This window comes from Grammomys surdaster, unplaced genomic scaffold (assembly GCF_004785775.1).
Source record: "Grammomys surdaster isolate TR1022 unplaced genomic scaffold, NIH_TR_1.0 66, whole genome shotgun sequence".
Taxonomy (NCBI): domain Eukaryota; kingdom Metazoa; phylum Chordata; class Mammalia; order Rodentia; family Muridae; genus Grammomys; species Grammomys surdaster.
This window is the reverse complement of record NW_021604568.1, coordinates 20098206-20121633: the sequence shown is the minus strand read 5'-3', so window position 1 is coordinate 20121633 and position 23428 is coordinate 20098206. Positions and strand designations below refer to the sequence as shown.

Here is a 23428-nt window from a genome sequence, read left to right as displayed (position 1 = left end):
ATGCAAGAAGACTGCAAGTTCAAGGCTCTGCCTAAGCAATTTAGGAAGACCCTATCTCAAAACAAAAGGTAAAAAGAGGGTTGGAATACTGGCCACAGTGGTGCATGCCTTTAGCCCCAGCACTCCTGAGGCAGAAGCAGGTAGATCTCTGTGAGTTTGAGGCCAGCCTGGTCTACAAAGTGAGTTTCAGGACAGTTTAGGGTTACACAGAGAAACCTTGTCTCAAACAATCAAGAGGGATGAGGATATAGTTCAGTTCTGGAGGACTTGCCTAGCATGTACAATGATTGGGTTCAAACTCCATTAAATGCCCTCACATGTCCCCAAATTGGGGATGAAAGGCATGGTCTAGGATTTATACATGTTTAGGTTGTAACTGTGAAGGGTTTCTTAAACTTTTTCTACGTTTGACTCCTTTCATCTGAGAAACTTTTAAATGGCTCCAGGTATATAAAATAAGTATATAAATTGCCGGGCGGTGGTGGTGCACGCCTTTAATCCCAGCACTTGGGAGGCAGAGGCAGGTGGATTTCTGAGTTCGAGGCCAGCCTGGTCTACAGAGTGAGTGCCAGGACAGCCAGAGCTACACAGAGAAACACTGTCTAAAAAACAAAAAAAGTCTATAAATTAAACTGATAAGAAATCATAAAGAACTTTATCTTAAAACAATTTTTGGTATGCATATAAATTCAACACTTTATTAAAGATGAAAGCAAATTTCCATACTGGGATTGATATGCTTGTTTGTCTAACACGATATAATCTAAAGATAGACTAATTTGATATATGCTAAGGAATGATGGTAGGAAATACTAAAAGCCTTTATGTTTTATAATTAAACTATTAGTTTTTTAAGAGCAGAAAACTTCCTATATAAATAAATAAAACTTCCTATATAAACACTAATTTCAATTCTCTTAAAAATTATTTTTTCATTTAAAAATTTCATGTGTTTGAATGTTTTACCTGTATATCTGTTTTGTACCACTCATGTGGCTGTTACCATCAAAAGGCCAAAAGCTAGTGTCAGATTCCCTGGAACCTGGGGTATAGATGGTTATGAGCTTCCATGTGGGTGCTGAGGATCAAACCCAGGTCTGATGGAAGAGCTTTTAACTGATAGGCCAACTCTCTGCCCTAATTCTAGCTAATTTTAGCTTTTTTCAGACTTTCTCCATGGTTGGGTATAAAAGCATGTGCAAAGTGCACATGTTCAGAGCCAAGGCTGTATGATGCAACATGGGGCTGGCTCTACCAGTAACCTCAGGTTTACTATGCATTGGATTTTGAATTAATTTTTGGCTGTGTGTGTTCAAGAACCTTTCACTCTGCCTAACATTTTGCAACTACCACATTTAGTTACATAATCCCATAAGCAGCTTTGGTCTAATCTGAAAATAGTGAGCTTCAAAGTTCTGAGTTCAGGGAGGAGGGAAAGAGAATGCTCTGAAAGTAATAACTGAGAAGTGGTTAGTGTCTGATCTCCCCTCTGGGGACCAGTAGACTGAAGGAGGAACTCAGCTGGCCCTATCACAGGGCTACAGGATGGGCAGGGTGGCCAGAGAGATGAGTCCTGTGATGGAATTTAATGGTGTTATGGGTCAAAAGCACAGAGAGTGGGGCAGCTAAGATGCCCTATGGTCAAGAATGGTTTGGTAGTAGAAGGCTTTGAGTTGGAGCCTGAAGTATTGTGTTAAGGGGTTGGTAATCAGGTATGGGAAAGTACATTATGTTTGGACACTCAGAAAAATCACAACTGAACATACAGGCTTAGAACTGGTGCACCCAGGAGCTTTGTGTAGAGATCAGTGTATTTTCATTTATATTTGTGTTCTTGTGTTTAAGCATATGGGAAACTGGAAGTAGATGGACAGATGTACTAAGAACTAAAGATGGTACATATTGGGCTTCTAACCTTGTTCTTCCCTACAGATATAACTGGAAAGTCTTATTTAAATATTGATGTGGATTTTCATTTGTTAGTCTCCCATGACTAGTTTGTAAGCAGCCTATCTGACTGTTGCTCTGCCAAGCATTCAGATACATCAGTGAACAATACAAAATTTTGTCCTTATCTATTCTTAAGTATGATAAAGGATAAGACAATGTTATTAATGTTCAATATATATATACACATATGTATATATGTATATACAGAGAGAGAGAGAGAGAGAGAGAGAGAGAGAGAAAGAGAGAGACTGACTTTCTTTGTACTCCTGGCTGTCCTGAAACTCACAGATGCCTGAATCTAAATTTTTGGCATCTAACTTTATCTGGTGCCAAGGAAGGTTTTCTGAGGGAAGGGAAAGGCCCTTAAACAAAACCTTGAATGAAAGGTTGGTTTTTTTTTTTTTTTTTTAAAGATTTTTTTTTATTTATTATATATGAATACACTGTAGCTGTCTTCAGACACACCAGAAGAGGGCATCAGATCTCATTACAGATGGTTGTGAGCCACCATGTGGTTGCTGGGATTTGAACTCAGGACCTCTGGAAGTGCAGTCAGTGCTCTTAACCACTGAGCCATCTCTCCAGCCCGAGAAGGTTGGTTTTTAAAAGCAAGGAATGAGGCAAGGGTAGGGTAAGATGGGTAGGGTTCATTAAGTTCAGAATTTAGGACTCAGGAGCAGGCAGATCTCTTGTTCTGGCCAGCCAGATTACATAGTACGACTGTTTCAAAAATAAAATAAAATGGAATGGAAGATAAAATAAAATGGAATGACTAGTTCCTAGTGGAGTGATGGCAGGAGATGGGCAGGGCCTTTTAGGGTCCTGAAAGACGCAGCATGTGGGCCTGGAGCCCTATAAGAATCTACACTGCAGTGGTGTCTGTCTTTATGAAGATTATAGTGAATAAAGTATGGCTTCTTCTTAGGACTCTACTAAAATAGGAAGACTATTTTATTTACTATTGTAACCCTTACACCTATTAGAAATGTATATGTTATGCTTGGCACATGGTACACCCTTGATAAGGATTTGTTGAATGAGTGCATTATTATAAATCATATTTTATAAGTACATTGCTATATTCTTGAAAACAAAATAATAAATGTGATGTTAGGCATGTTGGTGCATGTCTGTAGTTTGAGCGCACTTTAGGCTATGGTGAGAGAATTGAAAATTCCAGGCCAGTTTGGAATGTTTTCATTGCACAGTGAGATCTTATCTCAAAAGCAAAACAAAAGAGAAAAACCAAACCCCTCTCAAAAATACTCCCTACATTGTATTAGAGAAATTATCTCAGGAAGTACAAAATTAACTTGACAAGGAAAAATAATTCATCAACTTCTGCTATGCCTGAATGGTTGTTTTATGCTAAATGAGCATTAATCAGCAGACAATTATGCTTTTCTCTTGCTCCAACTATATCCTATCTCAATTTTCATTGTATAAACATCTATTTTTACCAGGGCCTTATTAATAATTCTTTGAAAGGAAGCATTGAGAATCTTAACATCTCTAACACTCAACATTATGGCTGCTAGCTGGTACCAAAAACCTGTTGGTGGGATATATTTACTCCTGGTAATCAACATTATTACTTTCATTAACAAAGAGTACCAGACTCTAAGGAAATTGTTGGAGATGGTATCTTGTTTGCTGCTCAGCTGGTCTTGAACTCTGAGGTTCAGAGGTTCAAGCAATCTTTCTGTCTTAGGCTTTGAGTGGCTTGGACTAGATATCAGCCACTGTATATAACTAATTTGACTCATTTTTTTTAATGCACATACATGACCATTGGCTATTATGTCACCGATGATTTCTATGCTTTAAGTAACATGAAGAGGAATCATCAATATGAGGGATATTTCATTTCACTTCTTTTAATTTTCTAGTGTTCTATTTGGTAGACTGTGGCCTACCAAATAGGTAATGCTGAACCCATTTTACCTTTATGACTACTTTGCCTTTATGAATGTTTGTGCACCATGTGTGTGCCTGGTGCTTGTAGAGGTCAAAGGTGTAAGGTATCCTAGAACTGGAGTTATGGATGGATGGTGATAAACTACCTTATAGATGCTTAGAATCAAACCTGTATCCTCTTCAGGAGCAAAAAGTGCTCTTAACTGCTGAGCTATTTCTTCAGCTCCTATTTTTACTATTTTCTGATATGATAATGGAGTTGAGAATGTGAGAAAGCCTTTTCTGATATTTAGGCCAAGTTTCTTTTTATTTTACTGCTTGCATCTTTCTTTAGCCTATGAAGTAATTTTATGTAATTAAAAACTGCATGAAAGAACTATTTGCTCTTTATGTTTGGCTTTTAAAATGTGACTTAATTATAATATACACAAAGAAACCCTTTGATCATGCCCATAAAACAGTTACTAAAGCTTGTAAGTACTGGATGTTCTTTTACACCAATCCTGTTTTGGAAGGTGAAAGTTCATGCATTCAGCATGCTCTAAGTATTCTGGAGGAAGAACTCTTGAAATCAACTTTTAAATATTTTTTATTGTTTTTAGTGTGTCTGTTTCTGTGTGGGTATGTTCATGTGAGTGTAAGTGTTGGAGAAGTCAGAGATGTTAGATACCCGGAACTAGAGTTATAGGTAGCTATGAGCAGCCTGATGTGGGTGCTGAGAGCTGAACTAAAGTGCTCTGCAAGATTAGTATCTCCTCAGACCTTTAAATACCTTCAAAATATTTTTGATTAATTTATTTTTCAAGAGAGGGTTTCTCTGTGTAGCTTTAGTCTATAGAACTCACTTTATAGACCAGGCTGGCCTAGAACTTATCTGCCTGACTCTACCTCCTGAGTGCTGGGACAAAAGGTGTGGATTCTCACGGCGCTCAGGGTTTGTTTGTTTGTTTTTTTTAAGGTTTCTTCATTCATTGATACAATATCTCATTAATTCACATATCCCATATTATTTTATTTATTTGTTTGTTTGTTTTTCGAGACAGGGTTTCTCTGTGTAGCCCTGGCTGTCCTGGAACTCACTCTGTAGACCAGGCTGGCCTCGAACTCAGAAATCGCCTGCCTCTGCCTCCCAAGTGCTGGGACCATATTATTGTAAAATCTGTAGTAAACTTGCAATAATTTATTCTTTTCCTTCTGAATTTTCTCTGAACCTTTCTTTGTGTGGTGCCAGGGATTATGGGCCTGTGCATGCTAGAGAGCTCAGCCACTGTACATCAACAGCCCGGAACGCAAGTCAGTTTCCTACCAAGAGGCTACATAACTTGACGCGGTTTAAATGGCTTTCAAGCTCTAAGCATAGTAATTGATCTGTGAACACTAAATTTGTTAGGTAGTAATGAAAGACATGGCTTGCAATAAGCCATTTCCTCACCAATACACGTTTCTTGTATTTGTTTGTGACGTGAGCTGTATGTAAAAATCGATGACACTCGCGTATTTTCAAACATACAAGTCAGCTCCTGGGTCTTCTACTCATAGGAGGTTACTCTGGCTCTGCTCGCCTTTTTTCGGGAATCCTTGAGTCACTAACTCTACAAGGATACCAAATAACTCTGTTTATTATTCGTTTGTTCCCTCCCCTTCCTTGTCAATCAAGCGACTGGTGCCCTATTTCTTAGCGATGAGCACCACTGGCCTGCGATACCGGCTCAGCACTTCCGTTAAGTATTTTCAACCTTTCCAGGCGAGGTCCCAGCAGAGCCGAAGCGACCTTAACGCGGCCTGCTTCCGCGCACGTCATTTTGAGCATGACTATGTAGATACTGCCTTTTTCCGTCGCAGAGCTGACCAAAAATTTCCCTTTACTACCCCTTGTCCGACCGGACAGAGGTGGTCGGAGAAAACTGTTCTTAAGGTTCCCTCCCGCGACCCAAAGAACACAACAGCTGGCGCTGCCCGGCACCCAGCGCCACGTCAGCCTGCGCTCGAGACGCCAGCGCGCCTGCGCGCGGAGAAAGGCGGAGCATGCGCAAAGACCGGCCTCCTACATCCGGGGCTCGGGCGGCGGCGCTGCCGCCGCGAGGGAATCACGTGGCCCCTTCCTTTCCGTCTCTGGCCGGCTGGGCGCGGGCGACTGCTGGCGAGGCGCGTGGAAGCTCGCGCTAGTTCCCCTCCGCCTCCTCTCCCGGTCCAGGCCACTAGGGAGTTCGCTGACGCCGGGTGAACTGAGCGTACCGCCAAGATGCCGGCCTATTTCCAGAGGCCGGAAAATGCCCTCAAGCGCGCCAACGGTGAGTAAGAGAGCGGGTCGCGCCGCGCAGGGCCGGCCCGAGGCCTGGAAGTTCGAGGGCCCCCGCCTGCTGCCCGCAGCCCGGGCTGTGGAGGCCAGTGGTCACGTCCGCCGCCACCCGGCCATGTCTTCGCTACTCAAGTGGGCCGCGGCGGAAGGCGAGGATCAGGAACCGTCGTTCCGGTGTTCACTGGCTGCCGCCCGAGGCTTGCGTCGCAGGGCCACGACCCGCGGGTCAGGTCTTTCCGGTCCTGCGATCCTTCGCCACGATCGGCCTCCCGGTGGCTTTTCAAACCCGCGGGTTGCTTAAGAAGCCCCGCGCTCCCTGCCGCCATCTGGGAGTGCCGGGAGGAGGAAACATGGCTCCCTCCCGGGGACAATGCACGCGAGAACCTCGGCTCCACCTCCCGCCGGGTCGGGAGCCCGGCCAGTCTACCTTCATCCCACCTCTTCGGCATGTCTGGCTCCAGAACCCACGCGGAAGCCTTCTGGGTCAGGGTCTACTTCCCTCAGTACTAGTTTGCACTTTAGGCCTCCGCTTCATTAACTTGTTTCCAGTGGTGTTTCCTTCCCCTCGTATTGATGAGGGTCATTTCGAAAGTATTTCGAATCAAGAAAAGTTAATATTCTTTAGGGATTTAAAAATGGTCCTCCCCAGACAAGCTCTAGAGTGGTTTCCCCAAGGTCACTTGGGGGTGTCAGGAAACTAAGACCAAGGTCTCTTGATATCCAGATCAGTTTTTTTGTTTTTTTTTTTTTTTCTTCCACCGCAGTGCCACTGAGTGCTATTTCTGTTTCCATATGTGTGCTTAATTAAGCCTGGTACTTGCAGGAAAGACTTGTCCGGATCTCAGACACTGTGTGGTGGAAAAATCGTGTGCACATACCTGATCTGACCTTCAAAAACTGCTTTTTGCTTTTTAAAATAAAACCTGATAATTCTGTATCTGTGCCCCTTTTAACCCCTCCAGTCCAAGCAGATAAACCATTTATGGTCCAGGTTTATGTTTGGCAAGCTTGTTAGAAGTGGAAGTCTTATTTTGTGAAAAGGCCATTTGAGTCAAAACTTATAAAAGAATACTGCTGATAATTTGTCAGGAATAAATGTGTTGGTTACATAATTTTTTTGTGTGTGTGTGGTTAGGAAGCAGTCAGGAATAGAATAGTAATTCAGCGTGGATAACCTAATACTACTGGCACTGACAATTGATATTAGTACTGTAACTAATTTAGGACTTTTTGAAGGTTTGAAACTTAGAATTAATTTTGCTGTAGAAAATGGAATTGGGTAGACTTTACTAGGTATAGCTGTTATATGTGTTTATTGTAACATTCAGCAGCAGTCACTTTTCCCCATAGTAGTCTAGCTAAAGCACTACCGTCTTTGACCTACATACATACATAGTAACATGCTGACCTTATTTTCTCCTGTTTGGAATCTTCATGTGAACTTGGTTTGTATTTCAATAACTTGTTAAAGTAGAAAGGTTACATAATGTGTTCTAAATTTCTTTCACAGTTTCTTAAGTTGACTTGATTAATGATGAGTAAGTTGGGGAAAGTATCATCAAAGTAGGCTAGTACCTTGTGATACTTGGGTCTTGGTGCATTTTTCCTAAGGCTGTATTGACTTCTTGCTGCAGCCCCATTACAGTTTTTCAAGTAGCAAGTAGTGATGTCTTAACTTCCAAGGGACTTGACAGGAGCAGATTGTCTATCTTGAATGGCACTGTTTATAGAGCAAGTAGCAATCTGTTTATCTAAATGTTTTATCTGTAGCATTTGTAGCCCCAGGGATATTTAGACCTAACCTATTGCATTATTTTAATAAATAAAATAGCCCTTCAAGTCACTCTAAGAAGTAATTTTGGGGTGGGAAAATGTCAAGGCCTTTTACACTCACACTCTATCTACAACTCCTGCCTTAAAAGGTAAAACTGTTATTAGGAAACCCCACAACTGAGTGGTAACATAGCTTACTTAATCTATTGCACAGATTAGTGAAAAATGAAGGATTGATGTGAACCTTTTTTTTATTGGTAGATACATGGTTTCAGTCATATCCTAAATATAGATGCAGAGTGCCTATTCTAATACATATAATTCTGGATTTTAGTTTATAGAACCTTAATCTCAAAATCATCTATGTGTTGAAATAATACCTTCTAGCTGCAACAGCTTTCCCACACTATTAATTAGATAATTTCAAGGAGTTAAGTCTCAGTTTTAAGTTAAGAGTAAGGACTCACAGCCATGGATCATCATGAAGGATTTGTTCCAATTTCAGCTTATTGTCTATATTTTCTCTCCCCCTATTATGGGGGGGTTAAGAGGTGTGTGTGTGTGTGTGTGTGTGTGTGTGTGTTTGTGTGTTTGTGTTTGTTTTCCCAGCTCTTCTGTGTTTTAGGAAACCCACTGTGATCTGTCTCTGCCTTCAGAGTGCTGAAGTTAAAGGCATGCTCCATCACACCAAGCAAATGTTTTATATTCAAATGAGCTTCTTTTAGCTTATTTGAAACTTTCAAAGCTAGATTTTTGGGCTTGGACTTTGGCCCATCATTAAGAAAACTACTTCTAATTCTGTCATTAAAGGTTTATTTACTTCTGTACCTTTTTTTTTTGAGACAAGAGACTTACTAGGTAGCCCAGGTTCTCAAATTTGATCTTATTGCTTCAGCCTCCTTCAGTGCTAATGATATAGATTTGATTATACCATATCAGGCTTCTAAGCAAGAATTTAAAAGTGACAGTAAGAAATCACACCTGGGTTTGATTACCAGTTACACACAGTGGCTTAAAACCAACTATATATAACTCCAGTTGAAAGGGGAGCCATCCTGACATTCAAAGGCATGCATGTGTGGTACATGTAAGCAAAGCACTCATATACATAAAGTAAAAAACAAAACGTCTAGTATTTTTTTTTTTTAAAGTAAAGAAGCCTCATGCCCATTTAAAAATTTCACATTGGGAAAGTGGATTCTTATATTTCCAGTGTTTTGTATTTTATTTTATCATGGGTTTAGTCCTTAATAATAATAATAATGGTAATAATAGCTTAAAGTTTAAATCCTTAATGTAGAATTGGGGATTGGGTATAATGTCATTTTAATGTTGCTGTTACAATTTTTCTTTTAATTTTATGAGTGCTTTGCCTGCATGTTTTTCGGTTACTATATGCAAGTAGTGCCCTCTTGGAGGTCAGACGAGGGTATCAGGAAATACTAAATCCCCTGGAACTCAGGATTCAGGAGTTATTGATGATGTTAACTTCCATGTAGGTGCTGGGAATAGAACCCAGGTCCTTGAAGAGTAGCCAGTGTTCTAAATTGCTGAGCTATTCTCATGTTACAGTTAAATGCATTTACTAATGTTTTTTTGGTGATAGAGACTTTTGGTTAAATTGCTTTGAAAAACACCTAAAGTAACATGGAAAACAACCTTAGGAACACTTCAGTAAGAATGTAGTACTAAAAACAGAAAGGTGGTGGTGGCAGCGCATGCCTTTAATCCCAGCACTTGGGAGGCAGAGGCAGGCGGATTTCTGAGTTCGAGGCCAGCCTGGTCTACAGAGTGAGTTCCAGGACAGCCAGGGCTATACAGAGAAACCCTGTCTCGAAAAACCTAAAAAAACAAACAAACAAACAAACAAACAAACAAAAAAAACCAAAAAAACCCCCCCAAAAAACAGAAAGGCATTTTTGTTCCAATATAGTATCTAGTTATACTTGGCCCAAGTGGAAATGGTCTTTCCCCACACATTTGTTTGTATGTGAATGCTATTTGATCTAAAGGGTAGGGCTAGGGTTGTGACATGGCCTGGCACTCTGGAGGCAAGCCCCTAGGTTTGGTCTCCAGCACTGGAGGAAAAACCATTGCTGATAAATATGATGAGTCAATATTTTGTAAAGATGTTTAATATGGTATGTTTGATATGCTATGGTTTTCGGTTAGTAGTTTGGTATGTGATTTGTTCAGGTATAAACTGAGTATATGGGAGAATTGGAGTAATATTGTTTCACTGGAAGAATTGGGAAGCACCATTCCTGAAACCAGAGTCATTAAACCTGTAGATCTACTAAGCTTCTAAATAATAAACTTTTATGGGCCTTTTATGTGTATGAGTGTTTTGCTTGTATGTGTGTTTATGCACCATGTGTGTCTGATGTCCACAGAGATCAGAAGAGAGGGTATCAGAGTTCTGAGAGGGTTGTGAGCCACAATGTGCGTGCTGGGGACAGAGCTTGTGTCCTGAAAGAGGAATAAGTGCTCTTGGACCACCCCTCCAGCCTTAGTTGTGTTCACTGAAAAAAATGGTGCTGGGATTCAATCTAAGGTTTCTAACATGTTTATTTTAAGCTAGAGCTTCTCCACTCAATTCAGGTTTATCCAGAAAAAAAAAGTTGTTCAAGATTTTTTTTTGGGGGGGGGTGCTGGAGTCAGGGTTTTATTGTGTAGACTAGACTGGCTAACCTCACACTCAAGTTTGCTTGCCTGCGCTTCCCTGCTGGATTAAAGATGTTGACCATTACCTCTGGCCACAATATTCTTTTTTGTTTTAAAGATTTATTTTCTGCATATGAGTACACTTTAGCTGTCTTGAGACATACCAGAAGAGGACATCAGATTCTACCTATTACAGATGGTTGTGAGCCACTATGTATTTGCTAGGAATTGAACTCAGGACCTCTCTCTATAAGAGTAGTCAGTGCTCTTAATCACTGTTGCATCTCTCCAGCTCCCAGTATTATTCTTCAGGAGGAAAATAAGCTTTTTTTTTTTTTAAAAAAACCCAAGATGTAGTAAAACTAGTGTCTTAACTTCCTCAAATAATGTTTTAAATGTGCATGTGGAAACTTTTTGTGTTTGTGTGAAATTTAGCTTTTCTGTCTTTTTTTTTTTCAGCTTTCCAAGTGCAAAGATTACAGGCATAAACCACAACTCCTGGCTTTAAGATAGATAATCTAGAGTCTCTTCTGTTGACTAATTTGAAAAGGTGCTACATATGGCAGCTAGATTTGGAAATCTAGTTATTACACACAATGCTTTCAAGCTCATAAAGTCAAAAGTTAAAAGCCTTAATTTAAATTTTATAGGACAGTTTTTAGTTTCACAACTGAAGTTATTCATTTATTTTGTTTGTAGTAGAGGTAGGATCTTAACTTTGTAGCCCTGGAACTCACTAAGTAGATCCAGCCAGCCTCCAACTCACAGATTTGCCTGTGTTTAATGTTCTTTCCCTGTTGTGCACTAGCATCCTGTTCATATACCACATCACGTTTAGTTGTCATGTCTTCATTGTCAGTGTCTCAGACTTCTATTTGAGAAGTACTCCTGCATTATTTTGTAGAATGCCCTTTATTTTATTTTAATCTGTTTGTGTTACTGTAGCAAAAGATCACATCTTGGGTCCTTTACCAAAACCAAGAATATATTTCTCTTATTTCTGATGGCTACAAAAAAAAAATTCCATAGCAGGTAGTTCAGTATCTGGTTAGAACTGGCTGGCTTGTTACTGTCTCCTTAGGAGGAGATTAATAATGTTCCCTTGCCCAATAAGAGAAAAAAAGGGAAACTATCAAATATCTAGTATAACAGCTACTTGTTGCATTTAGGAGTGGAACCCTTTGATCTAGTCACCTCTTTAAAGGCCAACTCCTAATGGTATTTGGTTAGGGAGTATATGTCAATCCAAAGTTAAGGGGGACACTTAAACATTTAGACCATTGAATCTTAATCAGTATTTCTCTTGATAATTGTTTGGAAAGTGCTAATTTTATTTTTTCCTCAAGTCAATGTTTTTCTGTGTAGCCCTGGTTATCCTGAAACTCTTTAGACCAGGCTGGCGTTGAACTAAGAGATATATTTGCCTATGCCTCCTGAGTGCTGGGACTGAAGGCATGTGCCACCCACCGACCAACAAAGTTAATTTTAAAAATACATTTCTGGGGCTAGGTACATGACATGGTTCAGCAGTTAGAAAGACTTGCTGTTCTTGGAGAGGACTGTAGTTCTGTTCCTAGTACACATATTAGGCAGCTTATACACTCCCTGTAATTCTAGTTCCAAGGGTTCAGCACCCATGGAGCACAAAACACACACATGCACATAAGATAAAATTAATAAGTCTTTAAAAAATGGGTTTTTAAAAAACTTATCATACTTCGCCATGAGCTTTCTCCTGTCTGTGTGTAGCTGTAGCTCTCCTGAGTCTCTGTAAACTGGGTTGATTCCAAACTTAAAGAGCTACTTGCCTCAGCTGCCTCTGGAGTGCTAGGATTAAAGATGTGTGTGATGCTAAGTCCAGCAGCTCCTTTTACCTTTTAAAGGTTTATTTTTGAGTTGTGATACATGGAGAGACCCTGTATTGACCCCTCTACTCAAGAAAAAGTATGTGCATGCATGCATGCTGTGTGAAATGTTGAAAGAGGCCAGGAGAAGGCATTGTATCTTTCTGGAGCTGAAAATTAACAGGCAGTTGAGCTGCTTAATTGTGGGTGCTAGGACTCAGATAATTGAGCCATCTTCTCCAGATCTGTGAACCTCCTTTTCATTTAGTTTGTCTTTTTTTTGGGGGGGGGGGTTATGTGTATATGTGACCATTTACATGATGGGGTGGATGGACTGTCACATCTTCAAACTCACATTTATATTCAGTGTGATCCAAATCAAAATCTTAGCAAGCTGTTTTGTAGATGGTTATAACATTTTTGTGGAAACAAGTATGTAAATACCTATATTAGGCCATAGATACCAACTGACAAAGGGAGCACTTATATCCAGTTCTAACACTTCACTAAATTCCTTGAGAATGGATGGAATGCAGAGTCCTGAAATAAATACATTTAAATGTAGTCAGCTGGTCTTACAGTAGATAGTAAAGGCAATCTACCTTCATAAAATAATATATCAGAAATTTAATCAGCTATAGAAATGTGATGCAGTCATACTTGAACTTTTAGTTACTATGGGAGATTCTCCCATCCATGATTGAATTTTAAAATCACTGAATTCCTCCACATATACACAATATTTTCAGGTCATGCTAATTATTTCATCATTATACATTGAATGATTATAGGATTGTTATTAAAAGCCAAACATGTAAAGAAAAAAGTTAGGAGGGACCTAGTCAGAAAATTAAAGCAATCTTTAGTAAAGAGGCAAGCATTAATTTATTTGTGGAAGTGACAGGGCATGCATAATCTTATGTGTGCATGTGGCATCCAGGGGACAATTTTAAAATTTAAAGAATTGGTTCTCTTATTCTTAATGTGGGTTCCAGAGATAAAACTCAAGAGGATAAGGCTTGGCAGCAAGCACCTTTACCTGTTTGTTGACTGAGTCATTTTCCTTGATCAATCATTTAGATTTTTATATAGTATGTACAGCTAATTTTAATTCGATTTCCTCCCCCAGAATTTCTCGAGGTTGGGAAAAAGCAGCCTGCCCTGGATGTTCTTTATGATGTTATGAAAAGTAAGAAACACAGAACATGGCAGAAGATACATGAGCCAATTATGTTGAAATACTTGGAACTTTGTGTGGATCTTCGTAAGAGCCACTTGGCTAAGGAAGGATTATATCAATATAAGAACATTTGTCAGCAGGTACAGAGTTTGATTTTGTGTTTTTCAAGTGCTTTTATTAACTTTCCGAGGAATTTACCTTTAAATTAAATTTTATATCAAGATTTGCTTTTTAGTATTTTTCTTTTGGTTCATTGGAGAAAAATAAATTCATTTTTCTTCTTGTAGGTAAACATTAAATCTTTAGAAGACGTTGTTAGGGCATATTTGAAATTAGCAGAGGAAAAAACAGAAGCTGCTAAAGAAGAGTCCCAACAAATGGTGTTAGATATAGAAGATCTGGATAATATTCAGACTCCTGAGAGGTATGTGGTTTTAAACCCTTATTTTTCTGTACATGGGGCACTGTCTCTTGCCCCCTTTGAAGGTAGATGATTATCAGGGGGAAAAACTGCTTATCTTTAAAGTCTATAAAGTTTATATACTTCAGGAACCATGTAAGCAATATTTAAAATTTATGCCTTGGGGTAGAACGTGTATTAAAATGTAGTCTAAATGTAATGCAGATTGAGAGTTTGGGAACAGATGATAAGGGATGGCTTGATAGTATATATGAGGTTACTTATGGGAAGAAATACTGTGTGTGATCATTTTTGCTTTGGGATTTCTGATCACAGAGCAAAGTAGGAAATCATCTAAAATAATTTTCAATGCATTTTTCTTTGTAGTGTTCTCTTAAGTGCAGTAAGTGGGGAAGACACTCAGGATCGTACTGATAGACTGCTACTGACTCCCTGGGTCAAGTTCCTGTGGGAATCATACAGGCAGTGTTTGGACCTTCTTCGAAACAATTCTAGAGTAGAGCGCCTTTACCATGATATTGCCCAACAAGGTAAAATGACAATGTAAAATGTAAATAAGCTGATTTAAAAAGTTGACTTTAGAATAGAATTTTGTAGAGTAACCTTCTGTTCTCTATACTATTTAAAAATAGAACTAGTTTTATCTTTAGTAAAATGAGATTGAAATTTGTTTATTAGATAAGTAGCTGAAAAAGATACTTTTTTTTACAGTTATGTATTTCCATATGAAATTTCACTGACTTTTGAATCCCTTTTCTGCTTTTAAAGTTAGCACACAGTAATATGCTCCATTATGGTGTTTTTGTTATAATTCATTCTTGATCATCACTCACCTTCCCTCAACTCCTTGCTTTCTGTGTTGGCCCTGTCTCCCCACCAAATACCAGATACTCCTCTCTCTTGGTTCCATGTCACATGTATTGCACTCCCTTCCCCTCAGTCTCTTACCCCTTCTTTCTACTTGTATAGCCTTACATACTTAGGTTTGTTTTAGAGGGAGACTTGTTTCTCTTAAGTCCTCGATATCCTGGAATTCATTTTAGACCAGGGTGGCTTTGAACTCAAAAATCGGCCTGCTTCTGTTTCCTGGGTGTTGGGATTAAAGACAAGTACCAATATACCCACTGTATTTCTTATTTTTTCTTTTTTGTTCTTACGCAGTAGTTCTTAGGCAGTAGTCATGTCATAGATCACTTCCTACTTTGTTGCTTCTCAGCACACACTTAAAGCTGAAGGACTAGATGATTGACAGCTTTTTTTTTTTAAAGATTTATTTATTTTATGTATATGAGTGCACTGTAGCTGTCTTGCGACACACCAGAAGAGGGCATCAAATCTCATTTACAGATGGTTGTGAGCCACCATGTGGTTGCTAAGAATTGAATTCAGTGGAATTCAAGAGCAGTCAGTGCTCCTGATAGCATTCTTTACTCCAGTGAATGTAGGTTTGTAACTGAGTGACTTGACTTTTTTTTCTTTCTGTTTTTTATACTTACAAGCTTTCATTGCCAGTCTTAAGAGATGATTACTCTCTTAATTTTTTTTTTTTTTAAACTTATTTATTTATTTTATTTATGAGTACACTGTAGCTGTCTTCAGACACACCAGAAGAGGGCATCCAATCTCATTACGGATGGTTGTGAGCCACCATGTGGTTGCTGGGATTTGAACTCAGGACCTCTGGAAGAGCAGTCAGTGCTCTTAACCACTGAATTTTTTTCTTCCTATGTCTGTCTTTTTGTCTTGTTTTCCTATGTAGTTTAGGCTTGGTTGGTCTTGAATTTCTAATCTTCTGTCTCCCAGATGCTGAGGATTACAGACACACATCCACCACACCTCAGTATTTCTTTACGTGTTAGTAACTTTCAGCTAAGACTGTTTTAGTAGGAATATTAGAACCTCTTTATTTATGTGTATACCATATGTGAATATTCATGTCCCCAAGCTAACTTGGGCCTTTTCTGATTTGATAAAGTACTGAGTTGAGGTTAAATCTAATTGCTTGTTTTAAGTTTGTTGAGTTAGAAATACTATTTGTACATTAGATATGTGAGCTGTATTTCAGCCTACAAGTTTGTGTTCTTTGGGTCTTTAAAGGTGAGTTCTAAATTTATTTGTTTTGAATTAATTTATTTTTTGTGTGAGGCTGTTTTTTTTTTTTTTTTTTTTTAAACAGGGTTTCTCTGTGTAATCCTGGCTGTACTGGAACTCATTCTGTAGACCAGGCTGTCTTGGAACTCAGAAATCCACCTGCCTCTACCTCCCAAGTGCTGGGATTAAAGGCATGTGCCCCCACCACCCGGCTGTGTGAGGGTGTTTTGACTGCATGTATGTCTGTGTACCAGGTGCATGCCTGGTGCCTGCAGAGGCCAGAAGAGAACACCGGATAGCCTGGAACTAGAATTACAGTTGGCCTTGAGCTGCCATGTGGGTGTTAGGAATCTAAACTGGGTCCTCTGGAGTAGGCAGAAGTTCATCTCTCCAGCTCCCGTGTCTTTCATAAATTTAAATTCCATTCATTTCCTATTTGTAAATTAGTAGAATTTATTTTGGGCCAGAACTTATGACCAGGTCTTTTGGTTTGCTTAGGATTCATTGTTGTGCTATAGGTGAGTACATGGAGGGAGCTAAGTGAATCTTGTTAAAGTTGATCTTAATATGTGACATATAAAATAAGTTGACAAAAAATATCTAATTTTTGTTTGACAATTATGCTTACAGCTTTCAAATTCTGCCTCCAGTATACTCGAAAGGCTGAGTTCCGCAAGCTATGTGATAACTTGCGAATGCACTTATCCCAGATTCAGCGCCACCATAACCAAAGCACAGCAATCAATCTTAATAATCCAGAGAGCCAGTCCATGCATTTGGAAACCAGACTTGTTCAGTTGGACAGTGCTATCAGCATGGAATTATGGCAGGCAAGTTTAACTATTAGCTTTGTATCACATCACTTCTTTCCTCTTCTGCTATTACTGGTTAATTTCAGGAGGTAACCTGAGAATTTAAGATTATTTGATGGAGCAAGAAGAGCTGTAAACAGGAAGTTCATATTTCAGTTCTTAATTGCTTGCAAGATTTAGGCCAAATCATGTTATCTTTTCATTTTATGAAAAAAAAAAAAAAAACAAAAACAAAACCAAAACACCCTCCATTATGACTGATACCTTTCTATGAGCTGTTGGGTAGTCTGATAAAAGAAGTATGGGGAAAACATTGCAAAGATGGAGGTGCTTTTGTGTGTCTGTGTGCTCCCCCCCATTTTGTTTGGTTTTGGTAAAGGGGGAATTAGTACATGTTTGTGTGTATGCATGCCCTTCTGTGCTGGGTACTAAACCCAAGGCATGTGCAACGCCACCGATTACATCTAAAGACAACTAGCAGTTTCCTCATAATTTTGTGTTTAATCTGATAATACATTCTAACTTTATTGTACTATATGAGAAGTGCTGCAAGTGATACTGAAAAGCTTCCTGACCTCTTCCTCCTTAGGATAGTTTCACAACATTTTGTTGCTTTATAACGTAAAAGGTTTTATATTTGACATAAAGTCAATTGAAATGATAAGGGATTAATTAAAAAATGAGCCAAGTTAAAATTGGTCTAATTTTTCTGCTCTTGCCCATGGTCATTTTTTTTCTTTTTTTATAGGGACACCCATCTTAAATTACTACTTGTAGAGGACAAGCAAACATTATTAGGAAAAATGGATAAGCTTAAAGAAATGTTTATCCATTGTGCCATCACTCACAGATCACCTGGATTCTTTGTTTTTTTATTATTCTAGTTTATTCTCTCATTTATTTCATGACCACAACTTCTCTTCACTTCTCTATTTGCCCCAATCACCTGAATTCTATTTTGTCTATTTCCTGATTTTTCCTTTATATTGCTGCAAGTAGTATGCTAATAAACACATATATATTTTTTTAAGATTTATTTATTTATTTTATATGAGTACACTGTAGCTGTCTTCAGACACACCAGAAGAGGGCATCCAATCTCATTACGGATGGTTGTGAACCACCATGTGGTTGCTGGGATTTGAACTCAGGACCTCTGGAAGAGCAGTCAGTGCTCTTAACCGCTGAGCCATCTCTCCAGCCCCAAGATATATTTTCTTATTGTGCTATAATTATACTATTACCTAAAAATTGTTTAAATAGATTTCCAGATAGCATTTTTTTTTTTAATTTTTATTTTTTATTTTTTTGGTGTTTTTCGAGACAGGGTTTCTCTGTGTAGCCCTGGCTGTCCTGGAATTCACTCTGTAGACCAGGCCTGCCTCTGCATCCAAAGTGCTGGGATTAAAGGCGTGCGCCACCACCGCCCGGCCCAGATAGGATTTTTATACTTGTTGCAGTCTCTCAAATTTATCAGACATTCTAGAAATAAAACCATGTTGGGCATTTTTGTTTTTATTTTTATTTATAATCTGTTTTAGTTTCCCAAGAGATTTACATTTGGTTTTTTAATAAAGTGATTAATTTGTTTAATTAATTAGAAATTAATTAATTCTAATATTTTAGGAAGCCTTCAAAGCTGTGGAAGATATTCATGGACTGTTTTCCTTGTCTAAAAAACCACCTAAGCCTCAGTTGATGGCAAATTACTATAACAAAGTTTCAACGGTGTTTTGGAAATCTGGAAATGCTTTGTTTCATGCATCTACACTTCATCGTCTTTATCATCTGTCTAGAGAAATGAGAAAGAATCTTACACAAGATGAGATGCAAAGGTAAGAATATTACAGTTGGATGGTAGTAAGCCCAGCGTTTCTTTGCTTCTGGACATTTTAAATTGACTAAATCCTGTTAATGGTGTACTGCTAATGCTTGGTAGGATGTTTATCACTATTGGTAAACTCTACTCCTTAGGGGCCAGGGGGACTCTCTAGTTGTCTGTACCAAGTGTCTCTATTGTTCTCCTTGGAGAATATTGAGCCATCTTCTATCCTTCCTGCCCCCTGAAAAAATGCTATTGGAAACCCAAATGAGAAAAATCATATATTCATAGAGGTAGTGTTAACATGGGAACCTTCTATCCATGTATTGGTAGATTCTATTCTTAGAAAAAAGTTGCATATTTAAGTAATTAGTTTAAGTTTTTTCCTCCTAATTATGAAACATTAACCGATATAAAACAGCTCTTGACTTGTGGTAGGGTTATATCTGGTAAGTATTTTCAATCCACTGTAAGTTGAAAATAAGTAATGTATTACATTTACCTACTATCAGCAGTGTGTGGGGGGTTTGCGAGAGGTTCTGTTTACTCTTAGGATTGCATGACTAAGAACTGTGGCTCATTCATTGATTGATGGTGCATAATTTTTAAAGAATACTACAACTTATATCACTAGCCTGGGAAAAGGTAAAAATGATTATTTTTTGGTACCATGGCAAAGTAGTTCATATTCTGTGTTTTTGTTTATTTTGCTTTTTGAGACAGGGCTCTGTAGCCTTGGCTGTCTTAGAACCTGCTCTATAGATCAGGAGGTTGGTCTTCAAACTCAGAGATCTGCCTGCCTCTGCCTCCTGAGTGCTGGGATGAAAGGTGTGCACCATCACTACCTGACCAAAAAAAAAAAATTTTTTTTATAACATGAATCATAAAATAGAGACTATTTGGGAGGTAGGCATGAAACATAGCCTGTAGGCTATTAAAAGAAAGTCATAGTATAGATTGTGTGTGGTGGCACATAAGAGGCTTGCGCAGGAGGCTCAAACGTTCAAAACTACTTTAAACTACACAGCAAATTCTTGGCTTAAATTACATAGCAAGACCCTTCCAGTAATTAAAATCTACAACAAACCCATCATATATAGCCTGTTTCTTTTCAATTGCCTCCTCCACCCACTCACCTCAATTTTTTTTTTCTTTTGTCAAAGTTATAGAATTCACATGTCACCTTCTTTGTATTAGTAAAGTGACTTTTTGGTTTTTCTTTTTCTTTTTTCTTTTTTTTTTTCTTCTTTTGGTTTTTCGAGACAGGGTTTCTCTGTATAGCCCTGGCTGTCCTGGAACTCACTCTGTAGACCAGGCTGGCCTTGAACTCAGAAATCCGCCTGTTTCTGCCTCCCAAGTGCTAGGATTAAAGGCGTGCGCCACCACCACCCTGCAACTTTTTGGTTTTTCAAGAGAGGATTTTTCTTCGAAGCCTTGGCTGTCCAGGAACTGGCATGGTAGACCAGGCTGGCCTTGAATCCAGAGATCCTCCCTGCCACTACCTCCCAAGTGCTGGGATTAAAGGCATGTACCTCTATGCCTGGTGTATTTACTTATTTATTTGTTTGTTTGTTTAATGTATGTGAGTGCACTGTAGCTGTCTTGAGAAACACCAGAAGAGGGCATTGGATCCCATTATAGGTTGTCAGCCAACTTGGGACCTCTGGAAGAGCAGTTAGTGTGCTCTTAACCTCTGAGCCATCTCTGCAGCCCTCATTGGCCTTTTTCTTAGTTTTATAGAAGGATACAAAATCAACTAAATGATTTTCCTCAGTGGAATTAATACTGTTCTTTACACAAATGCTGTAATACTGTTGAGTCATTTACTCCTGTATATGTTATTGAGGCTTCTGGGCACTGAAACTTGTGCTACTTAGTATTTTATAGTGCTGCTGATTTTTTGTGTTTCAGATAAGTGAAAATTGAGTTTTTCCTCTCCCTTCTCATTTTTTGTCATTGTGTTCACTTAAAGACTACTTTATTTATTTATTTATTTATTTATTTATTTATTTATTTATTTATTTTTTGAGACAGGGTTTCTCTGTGTAGTCCTGACTGTCCTGGAACTCACTCTGTAGACCAGGCTGGCCTCGAACTCAGAAATCCGCCCGCCTCTGCCTCCCAAGTGCTGGGATTACAGGTGTGCCCCTCCACTGCCCGGCTAAAGTCTACTTTCTTAGTTTCTAAAGCTACCTTTAGTTATTTTGGTAAGGAAGTGTTTCCTTACTGCTATTGGGCCACATTCAGTGTTGATGAGATTGAGTCTACAAGGATGTATTTCCTCACAGTTCAGTTTTCATGTTGTGTGCTATATATAATCTGGTATATAATATGTAATTAAAGAAAAGAACATTTACAGTCTTAACAAATAAAACTTTGTTCACCACAGAATGTCTACTAGAGTCCTTTTGGCGACTCTTTCCATTCCTATTACTCCTGAGCGAACTGATATTGCTCGACTTTTGGATATGGATGGTATTATAGTGGAGAAGCAGCGACGCCTTGCCACATTGCTAGGTCTTCAAGCTCCACCCACACGAATCGGCCTTATTAATGATATGGTTAGTATAAGTTCTGAGTATCTCTTTGTAGAGAAGAATTTGTGGTAAGTTTTAATTCATGATCAAATACTGGGAATTCAGATTCATTGTCAGGCTTCTGATGTGTAGACTAGAAACCACTGATGAAATGGATACATTGCATATTTGAGGCTATTGGTTAAAGCAGTGGTTCGTAGGGTATGTGGTGAATCAAGTACGTAGTATTGGCATGATACTGATTCAGATCCCAGTAGACATCAAAACCCACTAGTAAGCTAGTAGTCTGAAATAGGGCAGTGATGGTATTTACATGTAATCTATATAAAATAAAATTCAAATTATTTCCTTATCACTTAGAATACTCAAATCATTTGTCATGGTTAGGTAACAATGACAAGAAAGGCATTTGAGTATTATTTAAATATGACTGTATGTAGAGCCTGATGATAGAGGGGACCAGAGCTATTAAATGAACAGTCCTATTAATGGACACTGAGCCCTTTTAATTTTACTCTAAAAAGAATAGTGCTGTCCTGGTAGTTTTGTGATACTTGTATATCATTTTACTTTCTACGGTTTATTCTATTTTCAAGGTTGTTGTTTTTTTTTTCTTGCTGTTAATTATAAGTAGAAACGATATGGGTATTGTATTTGGTGAGTTTACAGGGAATTGAGGCCAGATAATCTAGTTTTAATTTATAGTCAGTTCAGATTCCCTGTTGGAAATTCTTCTTTAGCAGTTAAACTTCTTGCTTTTCTTCTTATAGGTCAGGTTCAATGTGTTACAATATGTTGTCCCAGAAGTGAAAGACCTTTACAACTGGTTGGAGGTGGAATTCAACCCACTAAAACTCTGTGAGAGAGTTACAAAGGTAGGTTTTGGCATAGGCATTTTGGTCTTTACTATATGGCTACCATTATTGCAATTGAGCATTGTATTTGTCTAAAGAACACATCCCCCAATGTGTTGAGGAAGGCACATTTTATTTCCTTCACATCAAGAGAAAGGATATTTCTGGTGCTAAACATAGTTTGGGAGGTAAATAGCATGACTAATTTAGCCACATTTGTCAGTTACTTTCAGACAAGAATTGATAGTGTTGGATGAATTTTGTATGTTTCTATATGCTGTTTTATATATATGAAGAAGTTGGAAGAATGTGAACTCTTTGATTTTTCGAGACAGGGTTTCTCTGTATAGCCCTGGCTGTCCTGGAACTCACTCTGTAGACCAGAACTCAGAAATCTGCCTCTGCCTCCGCCTCCCAAGTGCTGGGGACTAAAGGAGTGCGCTACTACTGCCCAGTGAAAGAATGTGAACTTTGTGTCTTCTGCATATATACTATTTTTTTCTCAACTTAATTGATTTTATAGGTATTAAATTGGGTTAGAGAACAACCTGAAAAGGAACCAGAATTGCAACAATATGTACCACAGCTACAGAACAATACCATACTTCGCCTTCTGCAACAGGTAAAATAAAAGCAAATGATCATGGAGAAACTGAGATTTGTGCTCTTGTCTTTGTATGTATCATGTAGTATATATATCTGTACACACTTGTTTTGTAATTATGCACGCCAGTATATGGAGACTAGAAGTGGACATTGGCTATCTTTACTGTCTTCTATTTTGAGATCATCTGTCACTGAACCTGCAGCTCACAAATTATTAGCTAGAATGGTTGGCTCTGGGACTCCTCTGTCGTCTATAGCCATTCTACTCTTTATTTTGATGAAATTACTGAAAAAAATTTAGAATTTTTTAAGAATGAAAGCTACCCCAAATTCCACTCCTGCCCAATTTTCTATTTGTAATTTTAAAGCAGAGTCAATGGCTTTTTCCCTCCACTAATTTTCTTTCCTTTATGGGTTACTGCTCCCAAGTCCTGAGATTAAAGGTGTGTATTGCTATTCTCTTGTTAATATAGGGATAACCTTATTCCTTTAAAAATCTACCTACATGATTTTTTATAGTCTGAAGGTTCTACAGTACACTTGCTCAGATACTAGTAATGAAAACACCTCTTTCGAGTGCGGAGCTCAGGGTTTTTTTTTTTTTTTTTACAGGTTTCTCATTAGAAATTATTACAGCGTCAAACATGAGACTAGACTT

General features: G+C 38.6%; 1 protein-coding gene across 1 annotated transcript in view; it reads left to right on the top strand.

Moving 5' to 3' along the window:
• Positions 1 to 5925: 5925 nt before the first annotated feature.
• Eif3a (eukaryotic translation initiation factor 3 subunit A) overlaps positions 5926 to 23428 on the top strand; it is a 31680-nt gene continuing 14177 nt past the window's right edge. The window contains exons 1-9 of the mRNA XM_028772985.1: positions 5926 to 6158; positions 13577 to 13767; positions 13915 to 14051; positions 14415 to 14578; positions 16770 to 16969; positions 18578 to 18786; positions 21163 to 21334; positions 22081 to 22185; positions 22688 to 22786. Of these exons, the coding sequence (XP_028628818.1) occupies positions 6110 to 6158; positions 13577 to 13767; positions 13915 to 14051; positions 14415 to 14578; positions 16770 to 16969; positions 18578 to 18786; positions 21163 to 21334; positions 22081 to 22185; positions 22688 to 22786 (1326 nt within the window). The 5' untranslated portion in view covers positions 5926 to 6109. The remainder of the gene's footprint in view (positions 6159 to 13576; positions 13768 to 13914; positions 14052 to 14414; positions 14579 to 16769; positions 16970 to 18577; positions 18787 to 21162; positions 21335 to 22080; positions 22186 to 22687; positions 22787 to 23428) is intronic.